At 50.5% G+C, this 13,160-nt stretch overlaps 1 protein-coding gene across 1 annotated transcript; it reads left to right on the plus strand.

The window, feature by feature from the left end:
• The first annotated feature begins 3,417 nt into the window (after positions 1-3,417).
• On the plus strand, positions 3,418-13,125 carry CNPY3 (canopy FGF signaling regulator 3). Its single transcript, XM_055263282.2, is given in 8 exon segments — positions 3,418-3,565; positions 8,315-8,438; positions 9,252-9,313; positions 9,377-9,393; positions 9,396-9,512; positions 11,581-11,703; positions 11,954-12,071; positions 12,432-13,125. Coding segments are annotated over 8 exon segments (933 nt in total). The 3' UTR covers positions 12,656-13,125.
• Positions 13,126-13,160: the final 35 nt, after the last annotated feature.

A 13,160-nucleotide genomic window follows, 5' to 3' on the forward strand; every position in this document is an offset into this window, starting at 1 on the left:
GTGAACAGGGCCAGGGTTTCCGGGGAACAGGATCGTTTTCAATAACAAGAGTATGAGATATTAATTCCAAACTTACAGTTTATTAATCAGTTAAGAGTCATTATTCATTTGACAAATATTCTTTAAGCATCAACCCTGAGCCAGGTACTAAAGAGGTTTGGCTTTTTTGGTTTGGTTGTTACATAAAGAAGATTCTTGTATTGATCGAGTATGAGGCTTCCATAGTAGAGCATAACGTGTGTGTCCCCTGCTTGCCCAGCGCTGGCAGGAAATACAGCCTTTCCCAAGGGTTCTCCGCTAGTAATCACTCCAAGAGACTCTGGGTGCTGTCATGTAAATCCACCTGTCCCTTGGGCCCCATAGGATAGTCTGCTGGATCAACCTTAGTCTTCCTTCCCCCAGGGAAAGGATGGGGAACTATGCCCCAGCACCCCAACACATGGTTTCAAGGACACCCTCAGCTTCCCTGAGCCTCTGTGCTCTCTCAGCTACTGTTCCATAAAAACTCTCACAGCCTCCTCCACTGCTGATCTCTCACCAGCCTGAAACGAGATTCTCCCACTTGTTTTGGGGATTCTTGGGTGCTGGTGGCTGGGGGTGGGAGGGTCCCATAGCTTCTAGGGATGAATCTGTCCACCATCCCCACAAGGCATGTTCCTTCCCTGACACACAGACTGAGGGAGGGTGTGGGCAGGGGCCCAACTATAGCCTCAGACTTTCTCAGACCACTATCCCTTCCCAGCTGTCCGGCCAGATGCTGAGCCCAGGTTTCTCAATCTCCACTGTCAGGCTGGCTTAATCTTATTTCCCAGGAGGGCTTCTGAGCCAAGGTGAATCAAGGGCCATGGCCAAGCTCTGAGCCTACCCAAGTATTTTATTTTATTTTATTATTTTATGTTTTGAGACAGGGTCTCACTCTGTCTCCCAGGGTGGAGTGCAGTGGTGTGATCTCGACTCACTGCAATCTGTGTCTCCCGGGTTCCAGCAATTCTCCCACCTCAGCCTCTCAAGTAGCTGGGACTACAGGCACGCGCCACCATCCCTGGCTCATTTTTGTATTTTTTGGTAGAGACAGGGTTTCACCACATTGGCCAGGCTGGTCTTGAACTTCTGACCTCAAGTGATCCGCCTGCCTTGGCCTCCTGAAGTGCTGGGATTATAAGTGTGAGCCACCATGCCCAGCTTGAGCCAACCAAAGTCTTATCAAGCCTAGACAACCTGGAGGACCTTAGGAGGGTGTCCTGATCTCGTACACTCTGGAATTCCACATGCCACAGCCCCTGCCTATCCAAAGTGCTTTGTTACCAACACAGTTTTGGACAAGAAACTAAAGTGAGAAAGTGACAAGGCCTGGGCCTCAGTGCTCTGAAGTCTTCATAAAATAGCATAAATATTCAACCTCTAGGAAGGAAACAAGAAGGTATCAGGGAACAGGGTTTTATGGCCAATTTGCAGACAACTTCCCAGAGAAGCAACTTTGGTCTGTGTGCATCTGTAGGACACTGAGTTCAGGGGCAGCCTAAAGAAGACCTCAAAACCAAGAGTGCTCCTCTTTATTTTTTGAGACGGAGTCTCGCTCTGTTGCCAAGCTGGAGTGCAGTGGCGCAATCTCGGCTCACTGCAACCTCCACCTCCAGGGTTCAAGCGATTCTCCCGCCTCAGCCTCCCAAGTAGCTGGGACCACAGGCACCCACCACCACGGCTAATTTTTTTGTATTTTTAGTAGAGACAGGGTTTCACCATATTGGCCAGGCTGGTCTCGAATTTCTGACCTTGTGATCTGCCTGCCTTGGCCTCCCAAAGTGCTGGAATTACAGGCATGAACCACCGCGCCCGGCATTTATTATTTTCGAAACGGAGTCTCGCCCTGTCACCCAGGCTGGAGTGCAATGGCGTGATCTCGGCTCACTGCAACCTCCATCTCCCAGGTTCAAGCAATTCTTCTGCGTCCACCTCCCGAGTAGCTGGATTACAGGCATGTGCCACCACGCCCGGCTAATTTTTTGTATCTTTAGTAGAGATGGGGTTTCAGCATCTTGGCCAGGCTGGTCTTTAACTCCTGACCTCATGATCCACCCACCTTGGCCTCCCAAAGTGCTGGAATTATAGGCGTGAGCCACCAAGCCTGGCCTCCTCTTTATTTTTTATTTTGATTTATGTACTTATTTTTGAGATGGCGGGGGGGGGGGGGGGGGGCGGTGGGGGCGGTCTCGCTATGTTGACCAGGCTGGTCTCGAACTCCTGGCCTCAAGCAGTTCTCCCATCTTGGCCTCCCAAAGTGCTGGGATTACAGACGTAAGCCACGGCGCCTGGTGTTTTTCTTCTTCTTCTTTTTTGAGACAGGGTCTCACTCTGTTGCCCAGGCTGGTCTCCAACTCCTGGGCTCAGGTGATCCTCCCGCCTCTGCCTCCCAAAGTGCTGGGATTACAGGCGTGAGCCATTAAGTGTTCCTCTTAATGACACAACAGATGAGAGTTTTACTGAGTATCTCCTTGGGCCAGGCACCCTGTTGTTGCTGGGGAAGCGGAAGCGAGAGACAATCGTTAATCGGCTAAATTTCTGCCTTAAGAAATAAATAATAGGGCAGTAAAAGGGGCTGGGATTACATACAAAAAGAAAATTAATGCCCGAACTTTTTACAATCTGCTCGATAAGCTTTAATTTTATTAACCTATTTGAGCTTCCCAACAACAGGCAAGCTCCCACAGCAGCTAGGAGGATCACTTTGTCATACAAATAGAAACAGGCTCAGAGAGGAAGTCATTTGTTCTAGTTCTCAATAGGACAAATCTACTGGGTACTAAGAAAGTTTGAAGGCTGGGGACAGTTTGAGTCGTCCTGCTCGCACCTTAAGCGCCTGCAAGAATGCCTGGCTATAACAACCATAACACCAATAATAAAATTTAAAAACAAGTGTTCAGGAAGGACTTGGGGCATTAGGACCCCAGGAGGGAAGTGACGTTCGAGGAGGCGGAGAAAGCCGCGAAGACGGCCTTCCCCACATCTTCCAGCACCTGCGCGCCTGAATGCTTCCCACCCAGGCCCAGACGCAGGCTTCTTCTCCTCGGGTCCTGGTCCTGCATCCTCTCCCAGAGCCTCTGTTGGGGGTGGGAAAGGACGTTGCCATAGGTCGCTGAGGACACCATCTGCTCTCTTACTGGCCAAGGGCGTGAAAAGATAGTCCTCCCATTAGCTAGAGGGCAAACCCCAGAAAGCCTATTGGCTGCGCCGTCCGCGGACCTTGGTCCGCTTTGAAGGCGGGCTGCGGCTGCCAGCGGAGGGTGGGCGGGAGGCTCGCTGTTGTCGTGGTTACGCGGAGGCACGTGTGCAGTCCCGGAAGCCGCGCGGGGAAGCTGCTCAGCGCGCGCCGCGGGAGGAGGCGCCGCCCGGTCCGTTAGGGTCGGGCCCGGCTGGGCCATGGAGTCGTTGCCTGAGCCCGCGTCCCGCTGTCTTCTGCTTCTTCCCTTGCTGCTGCTGCTGCTGCTGCTGCCGGTCCCGGAGCTGGGCCCGAGCCAGGCCGGAGCTGAGGAGAACGACTGGGTTCGCCTGCCCAGCAAATGCGAAGGTGAGGAGGCGGGGCCCGTGGGGCGTATCCTGCCGGAGGGGCTGGCTCCAAGGGTGGCGTTTGCGGAGCAGCGTCGGGGGCTGCAAGGTTCCGAGCTCTGCAGGGTCTCTTCCTCCCTCAAACATACTGTGCGCCGGGACGCCGCGGCGGACGAGAGATCTGGTCCCGGTACCCCTGGAGTTCACACATTGGTAGAAACAAGTAATGATAATTCATAGTAGTAGATGCCATGATAGGGGAGGTACAGAGCTTCCTTTTGGGGGCCGGGCGAGGAGCTTCTGGTCTAGCCTGGAGTGGGGGAGGGGGTGGGCGAAGGCTGTGTGCAGAGGGGAATCAAAGAGGGCTTCATACAGGAAGCACGAAGAGGCATTAGGAGTTAGCCGGGTGAAGAGAAGTGGAAAGAGAGGGGCCCACTCAGGAAACTACAGAGGCAGAGGCCTGCCGGCTGAGAAGCTAAGAATGAGTTTGAGGAACTGAAAAGCTCCAGATGACTCGTCTTGGGGGAAAAGAACCTAAGACTTTCTCCTTTTGTCCTCACTGCAACCCAATCTGTGTAGTTGTCTGTTGCACCCACTAACAGCTCCTCGAAGGCAGGGACTTTGTCTTAGATACGTATTCACACAGTATCCGGTAGGCACTCAGTAAATGTTTTGAGAATACAGATGATTAAATGGGAGACTGTGGGTGTGTGTGAGGAGGAGGATCTGGGTCTGAGGGGCCCTTTGGGGGAACAATAGAGCCTATGGGGAACTTGAAAGAAGATTTTAGGACTTTGGAGAAAAGGTGAGTCCCAAAGACATAGGCGTTGAGGAACTACAGAGAGAGGGGGAGTTACCAGCGAGCCAGGACTATAAAGGACCTATTTTTTTTCTCCACTCCGTCCCTTAGTTTTCTCCTCAGACCTTACAGTCATGCCTGCCTTCCCAGCCCCGTAACCCCAGGGCCCCCAGAAAGTTGGCTGTGAATCTCTCATCTGAATTGAAAGCCTACATCAGGCTAGATGTTCCCTAAACACTGGAAAGTGGGTTTGTTTGGGACACATAATCCTTCCATTAGAGAGATTAAAAGGCGATGCTTTAGAGATAAGCCGACTTCACTGGTAGGGCACCCAGTATGAGTTCAAGCCTGTGCCTTCCCCCGTACTTTCTCTTCTTTTTTTTAATTTTTTTTAAATTTTTATTTTTATGAGACGGAGTCTGGCTCTGTTGCCTAGGCTGGAGTGCAGTGGCGCGATCTCGGCTCACTGCAACTTGTGCCTCCCAGGTTCAAACGATTTTCCTGTCTCACCCTCCTGAGTAGTTGGGATTACAGGCGCATGCCACCATGCCCAGCTAATTTTTGTATTTTTAGTAGAGATAGGATTTCACCATATTGGTCAGGCTGGTCTTAAACTCCTGACCTCAAGTGATCTGCCTGCCTTGGGCTTCCACAGTGCTGGGCTTACAGGCGTGAGCCTCTGCTCCTGGCCACCCTTTCACTTTTCACTGTTCCTCTAGTCCTGATAGCTCTTTTTTTTTTTTTTTTGAGATGGGGTTTTGCTCTTACTGCCCAGGCTGGAGTGCAGTGGTGCGATCTCGGCTCACCGCAACCTCCGGTGACCCGCCCTTCTCGGCCCCACAAAGTATTGGGATTACAGGCATGAGCCATCGCGCCTGGCCTTTTTTTTTTTTTTTTTTTTTGGAGACGGAGTCTTGCTCTGTCGCCCAGTCTGGAGTGCAGTGGTGCGACCTTGACTCGCTGCAACCTCCATCCCCCGGGTTCAAGGATTCTTCTACCTCAGCCTCCCGAGTGGGTGGGACTACAGGTGTGTGCCACCACTCCCGGCTATTTTTAGTAGAGACAGGTTTTCACCATGTTGGCCAGGCTGGTCTCGAACTCCTGACCTTGGGTGATCCGCCCACCTTAGCCTCCCAAAGCTCTGGGATTACAGGCGTGAGCCACTGCACCCAGCCCAGCTAACTGATAGCCTTTCAGTGCTTTGCTTCCTCTTTCTTTTCTGTCTTATTATTATTATTATTTTTTTTTTTGAGACGGATTTTTGCTGTGTTGCCCAGGCTGGAGTGCAGTGGTGCAGCCTCGGCTCACTGCAACCTCTGCCTCCAGGGTTCAAGTGATTCTCCTGCCTCAGCCTCCCAAATAGCTGGGATTACAGGCATCTGCCATCATGCCTGGGTAATTTTTGTATTTTTGTAGAGACTGGGTTTCACCATGTTGGCCAGGTTGGTCTTGAACTCCTGACCTCAGGTGATCTCCCGCCTCAGCCTTCCAATGTGCTGGGATTACAGGCATGAGCCTCCGTGCCCAGCCTGTATTCTGTCTTATTCTGATACCAAAGAGCCCATACTCTCCCTCTTATTATTCTCATAGCCTAAGCAGCTCACATTTATTCTCCTTAGGCAGCATTCACGGACTCACGGAAGCATAGAGATGCCCAGGATCTTAGAGATCATTCTAACCTAACCTCATTTGGTAAATGATGAAGATTAATTGAAAAGGGATTTGCATTCACAGGATGGCTTGGCAAACTCCAACCGTTAGGTTCATGTTAATAGTGTATTTGTTTGTATTTATTATTATTACACCTTTGTTATTAAATGCTGACTGTGGCTAGCCCACCAAGCCTGCCTCCTTGCTCAGTAGCCTGAGTGGAACAGGCCTCGGCACAGAGGAAGGAGAACCTGCCCGGAAAAAAAGAGTGGGTGGATGTCAGTGAGGGTCTGGGGTCTGTGCCATGAGTCTCCTCTGAGTCTGGTTCTGGGTGAGATCCCCAGAGGAGATCTTGAAGAGGTAATGTTTGGAAGAGCTGGAAAGCAAGGTTGTGGTTGATGGGTATGAGAGAGAAACGATGTTCCAAACCTCCCCTTTCCCCACTCCTGGGGAGGGCGTGGGAGGAGGGGCAAATGATGTGCCTGCACAGAGTACAGGACAGAAGAAGGGAGGGAGCCCAGATGGTCCTGGATGGAGAGCTGGGGAGGTGAGAAATCCCCAATTCATTGCAGACTTGAAGATCACCAGCTTATTACTTGGAATTTTTATGTGTTTCAAATTCTTCAAGCCATTGATTAATTTCACCAAGCAGGCCTCCAGGGGATGTATTTATTTTTGTGGTAAATTGGTATTCTAGCAGACTGTGCTGTCAGTGTTAAAACTGCTGATGGCATTTAGCCTTCAGACTGGTATTCCATTCAGAGGCATCAGAAGACGGTCTCTATCAACAAGATTTATCAAGCATACAACATGTATCAAGTCCCAGGCTAAGGAAATAACAGAAAAAATCTACTACATAATGCACATTTTGGGGACCCTTGTGGTGTATGTGGAGAGACACATGAAATGACTGAGGGTCCTTAGGGAGAGCATGGATCCTGCAGAGGCACAGAGTGAAATCTAGAGCAATTGGCATCAGTGCAGAATGGCTTCCTGGGGGAGAGGCTTATAATGTGAGGTGGGCAGGATGGGCAGAGAAGCCCTTAGAAGGCATTAAGTATTTTCCTAGGGCCTCAGGCACTTCACACCCTCGGTGGTAGCACTGTAGCACTCCTTACACAGTGGTAGTTATTTGTCTACACCTTTATCTGCTCCATTAGACTGAGTATCTGGAAGGGAGGGGACCCTGTTTTCATCTCTGTATACCCAGGCGGACACATAGGAGTTGCCTAATACCTATTTGAGGAAGGGTAAGAGGAAATGAGGAAATAAATGTGCAGGGCCAGTAGGAACAAGAGCTCTCTGGAGGGCATGGAGCAAATTAACTTGGTAGAAATAGAGCTGATGTTGGAACACATATGAAATCAAGTAATCTAACAACCATAAAAGACGTTTTGGGGACAATTAAGGAAATTTGAATATGGACTACTGGGTGACCTTGGAATTGTTAATTTTCCAAGTATCATAATTGTTCTATGGTTATGTAGGAGAAGGTCCTTGTTCTCAGGAGATACATGGTGATATATTTACGGCAAAAGGTCATGTTTGCCACTTTCAAGATGGTGTAGCAAAAAAAATGTATGTATTGTTGAGATATTATATATTATATATTGGAGAGAGAATGTGGCAAACTATTAACAACTGTTTAATACAACTGGAAGGTATTCATTGTGTTCTTTCAGCTTTTCTGTATGTATGCAATTTTAGAAAGTAAAATGATAGACCCTGGCGTGGTGGCTCACGCCTGTAATCCCAGCACTTTGTGAGGCCGAGGTAGGTGGATCGCTTGAGGTCAGGAGTTCGAGACCAGCCTACCCGACAAGATGAAACCTGTCTCTACTAAAAATACAGAATTAGCCGTGCATGGTGGTGCATGTCTGTAATCCCAGCTACTTGGGAGGCTGAGGCAGGAGAATCGCTTGAACCCGGAAGCTGAGATCTCATCATTGTACTCTAGCCTGGGCAACAAGAGCGAAACTCCATCTCAGAAAAAAAAAAAAAAAAAAAGCAATACGAAGAACAATTGCTTAAGGGCAGGATTTACAGTAAGTACATGCTGTTACACAAGAAACAGTAGATAAAATAGAAATCCTAGAGGCATTCCTGGGACTGGGGTTAATCAGAAGTCAACATGGCACATTAGCATCCAAGATGGAGTTGCTTTAGCCTCCGCAGGTTCTAACTCCTTCCCTGCCTTGAGTATTGATTTTGGTCCTCCAGTCTAGGAAAGGATGCCCACCTGAATCTGTTTTGTTGGGAGCTGGCCTCGCCTCCCATTAGACTCATGTGCACTCAGTGGGCTGTGCTACCTCCCTCCCCCAGTGTGTAAATACGTTGCCGTGGAGCTGAAGTCAGCCTTTGAGGAAACCGGCAAGACCAAGGAGGTGATTGGCACAGGCTATGGCATCCTGGACCGGAAGGCCTCTGGAGTCAAATACACCAAGTCGTAAGTGAATGGGGACTCACTGGCCTGGCCTGCGTTGCTGCTGGAGGCTTCAGGGGTTTGGAGTTCCCTTCTCCCAGCTAGGCAAACCCCTTACAAGGGCATCATTTGTAACCAAGACCTGAGTTTGCCCACTGATTCTGTCCCCAGCTAATTGGGTGACCTGCATAAATCCCTTAACTTCTTTATGCTTCAGCAGATTTCTCATCTCTAAAAGCAAGACTGTTGGACTATATCATTGATTCTCAGATGCTTGGATTTCACAGACCAATGCAAGTTTTTTTTCTGAGACGGAGTTTCACTCTTGTTGCCCAGGCTGGAGTGCAATGGAATGATCTTGGCTCACCGCAACCTCTGCCTCCCAGGTTCAAGAGATTTTCCTGCCTCAGCCTCCCAAGTAGCTGGGATTACAGGCATGTGCCACCACGCCCGGCTAATTTTCTGTATTTTTTTAATAGAGATGGAGTTTCACCATGTTGGTTAGGCTGGTGTCGAACTCCTGACCTGAGATGATCCGCCTGCCTCGGCCTCCCAGAGTGCTGGGATTACAAGTGTGAGCCACCACACCCGGCCGCAATGCAATTTTTGAAACATTAGTAACAGGATTACCAACTTTTTATTTTGCCAGGTACAAATATAGTTTTTAAAAACCCAATTCTGTCAGCTGTGATCATCCTTTCAAAGACAATGTTATTTTACTATCACAATTTAATAATTTTGCTTTATCAAAAAATCTAAATACTGAATCATTTAGCTTTATAAAAAATTCCTTCCCTTAGAGCTGTTAAAATTTTGTCTCTCTGGTCTGTGTTCCAGCATTTCAGATCCCCCAGACCAGATGACCTATCTTCCTTCCAGCTCTGACTCACTTCCCGTTGGTGAGATGTGCAGGTGTTGGGGCACAGGGCTGGAGGGACAGACCACTAACCCACTGGGGCTAGGAGGGGAACTCAGTTCCTCTCATCCTGCTGTCTTGGCAGGGACTTGCGGTTAATCGAAGTCACTGAGACCATTTGCAAGAGGCTCCTGGATTATAGCCTGCATAAGGAGAGGACCGGCAGCAACCGATTTGCCAAGGTTGGATTCGGGATTGTCCTTCATCCGCTCTGGGGCCAGGCCTGCATGTATCTTAGTGTGTCTGCTGGTGTGAGTGTGATTTGAAGGTCACCACCTGGGATCTTCCTTCATTGCCTCTTCCCATTCTTTGATTGCCGTTTGTGCTCCTCCCCTCCTGAGTGGCCTGATTTTTCAGGCATATGCATGAGGGTCTGGGCCTGTTCATGAGGGTCCTGCTTCAATCTCAGACACAGGCAGAAATGCTCCACAGTTGCTGCCCCCGTGGGAACCTAAAGACACTAGAACAGGGAGAACTCAGCAAGATCCAGGATGTGCAGAAAGGTGGGGGTTTAGGTGAGATGTCAGAGGACACCTGGGGGGAGTGACTGCCCAGTCCCATCTCTGGGCCCACACAGCACCTCCCACAACCCTGCCGGGGTGCCCTTGTGACGTCCCATGTACTCAGTATGTGCACGAGTGCTTTTCTCTCTGGAGAATGAGCTGCTTCCAACAAGGCCCATAGTTCTTCCTCTCTACATCTTCAGTGCCTGGCACAGGGTAAGATAGTTGCCACCCACATTTTTCTACCTAAGTTTCCTTCTAGCAAAGGATACCATTCATAAACTGGGATACCTAAGGGTATAGTCTCAAGCAGCAGAAATTTGTATGAATTTTGCACTCAGTAATAAATCTGTGTTTGCTTTAATAAAAAGTGTTTAAGATTAATTTTTCAAAGCAGAAAAAAATGAGAAACAATCTAACTCTACCAATAGGGGATTAAATAAGTTGATCCGGCTGTTTGGTGGACTAGTATGCAGCTGGAAACGAAGAATGGGGAGGCTCTTTAGGAACTGAATTCAATTGATTTTCAAGGTTTTTATTTGTTTGTTTGTTTGTTTTGGAGACAGAGTCTTACTCTGTTGCCCAAGCTGGAGCGCAGTGGTGTGATCTCAGCTCACTGCAACCTCCACCTCCCAGATTCAAGCTATTCTCCCACCTCAGCCTCCTGAGTAGCTGGGATTACAGGCACCCACCACCACGCCCGGCTAATTTTTGTATTTTTTAGTAGAAACGGGGTTTCACCATGCTGGCCGAGGGGTCTCGAACTCCTGACCTCAGGTGATCAGCCCACCTTGGCCTCTCAAAGTGCTGGGATTACAGGCATGAGCCACTGCGCCCAGCCCTTCAAGGTATAAGTAAAAAGGGCAAGTGCAAAATAGTGTGTATGCTATACCACTGCTTGTGTAAAAAGGCAGGGGAAGGATATATTTACATGTCGGTATTTGTATGAGTTATCTCTGGGAAAATAGAGGAAATGGATAGTATGTTTTCTCTGGGGATAAGACCTAGGCAGCTAGCAGAGAGAGTTTTTACAGAATAAAGGATCTACCTGCCTCAGCTGTGCCTTTTTCCCACTGAGGAAAGACACAACCCAGGAAGAATGGAACATCAGGTCTGGATAATATGGGAGTGTCTCCAGCCATAGTGAGGGGAAAGAGCTAAGACAAACCTATTTCCTGGAAAAGAAGCATAAAGCCAAAGGGCTTGAGGGCAGCCGCAGGTCTTTTTGAAAGGATGAGGTGTGCAGAGGCAGGTCGGGGTATGTGTGCAGGAGTTGTGGGAAGCAGGCCTAAAAGAGGGGAGAGGAAGGTCAGGTCAAGGATGAGGCCGGGTGCAGTGGCTCACACCTGTAATCCCAGCACTTTGGGAGGCCGAGGCGAGCAGAACACTTGAGGCTAGGAGTTCGAGACCAGCCTGACCAACGTGACAAAACCCCAACTCTACAAAAATTAGCTGGGCATGGTGGCATGCCTTTGTAGTCCCAGCTACTTGGGAGGCTGAGGCAGGAAAATCTCTTGAACCTGGGAGGCAGAGGTTGCAGTGAGCTGAGACGCTCCAACCTGGGCGACAGAGTGAGACTCCTTCTCAAAAAAAAAAAAAAAAGATGAAGATCCTTAGAGGGCGTTGAGCATTGGTCTTACAGCTGGGTTCTTAGCCACCACTGGGAGATGAGGGTGGGAGGGAGAGAAGGGAGCTCCGCCTCTCATGTCTGGTCGCTTCGCCTCCCATGTCTGGTCACTTCTTCCAGGGCATGTCAGAGACCTTTGAGACATTACACAACCTGGTACACAAAGGGGTCAAGGTGGTGATGGACATCCCCTATGAGCTGTGGAACGAGACTTCTGCAGAGGTGGCTGACCTCAAGAAGCAGGTACAGGCCCTTCAGCCCTTGGAAGGGTTGCTGTGCCCAGTGAGGGGCTGGTGGGGATTGGGTCTGCTCTGAGGAAGTCCGCCCAGGCCGGGGTGGCTTTGGTCAGGTCATTTCACCTTTCTGGCCTCAGTTTCCTTAGGTGAACTGCTGCCACTGCCTACCTTGCAGTGGGTTGCGAGGCTTAGCTGAGCTCCTCTATGAGCGAGTCAGGTGCTGGGGCTTTGTCAATATGAGGTGTTATGATTAACAGTGCGACGTGCTGGTGGAAGAGTTTGAGGAGGTGATCGAGGACTGGTACAGGAACCACCAGGAGGAAGACCTGACTGAATTCCTCTGCGCCAACCACGTGCTGAAGGGAAAAGACACCAGTGAGTTTGGGGAAGCAAGGGCAGGCTGGCTCTGGATGATTTGTTTGCTCTCCCTTGGGGGAGGTGGGTAGGAGGAGAAACAGAGGGCACCAGAGGGCATTGTAGGATCTCTGCCCTCGGAAGTCTTGATTGGCAAGACATGGTGAAGTAAGAGTCACTGAAACCAGGTACAGAATGATGAGCAGACAAGTCAGATGCCCCCAGAGGGGCCTGGTGGCCACAGCGAGAGGCAGGAGGCAGGGAGGCTGATGTCAAACACAGTCGCAGTTGCTACTCCCACAGCTCCCTGCTCAGTGCTCCTCGCCCAGCACCCCAGCCCTGAGGCACTTTTGTTGAGGGTCTCTCTCCTCCACACCCTAGGTTGCCTGGCAGAGCAGTGGTCCGGCAAGAAGGGAGACACAGCTGCCCTGGGAGGGAAGAAGTCCAAGAAGAAGAGCAGCAGGGCCAAGGCAGCAGGCGGCAGGAGTAGCAGCAGCAAACAAAGGAAGGAGCTGGGTGGCCTTGAGGGAGACCCCAGCCCCGAGGAGGATGAGGGCATCCAGAAGGCATCCCCTCTTACACACAGCCCCCCTGATGAGCTCTGAGCTCACCCAGCGTCCACTGTCCTGAGACCCCTGATTTTGAAGCTGAGGAGTCAGGGACACGGCTCTGGCAGGCCAGGATGGCCCCGCAGCCTTCAGGCCCTCCTTGCCTTGGCTGTGCCCTCTTCTGCCAAGGAAAGACACAAGCCCCAGGAAGAACTCAGAGCCGCCATGGGTAGCCCACGCCATCCTTTCACCTCCCCAAGTGTTTCTCTCCTGACCCAGGGTTCAGGCAGGCCTTGTGGTTTCAGGACTGCAAGGACTCCAGTGTGAACTCAGGAGGGGCAGGTGTCAGAACTGGGCACCAGGACTGGAGCCCCTCCGGAGACCAAACTCACCTCCCCTCAGTCCTCCCCAACAGGGAACTAGGACTGCAGGCCCCATAACTCCTCTCTGCTTACCCCTCCTGTGGACACCTTGCACTCTGCCTGGCCCTCCCCAGGGCCCAAAGAGTAAAAATGTTCTGGTTCTGATTTCTGAGTCCTCTGCAGCCCTCAGAGCTGCCCTG

This window comes from Symphalangus syndactylus, chromosome 23 (genome assembly GCF_028878055.3).
Source record: "Symphalangus syndactylus isolate Jambi chromosome 23, NHGRI_mSymSyn1-v2.1_pri, whole genome shotgun sequence".
Classification (NCBI taxonomy): Eukaryota; Metazoa; Chordata; class Mammalia; order Primates; family Hylobatidae; genus Symphalangus; species Symphalangus syndactylus.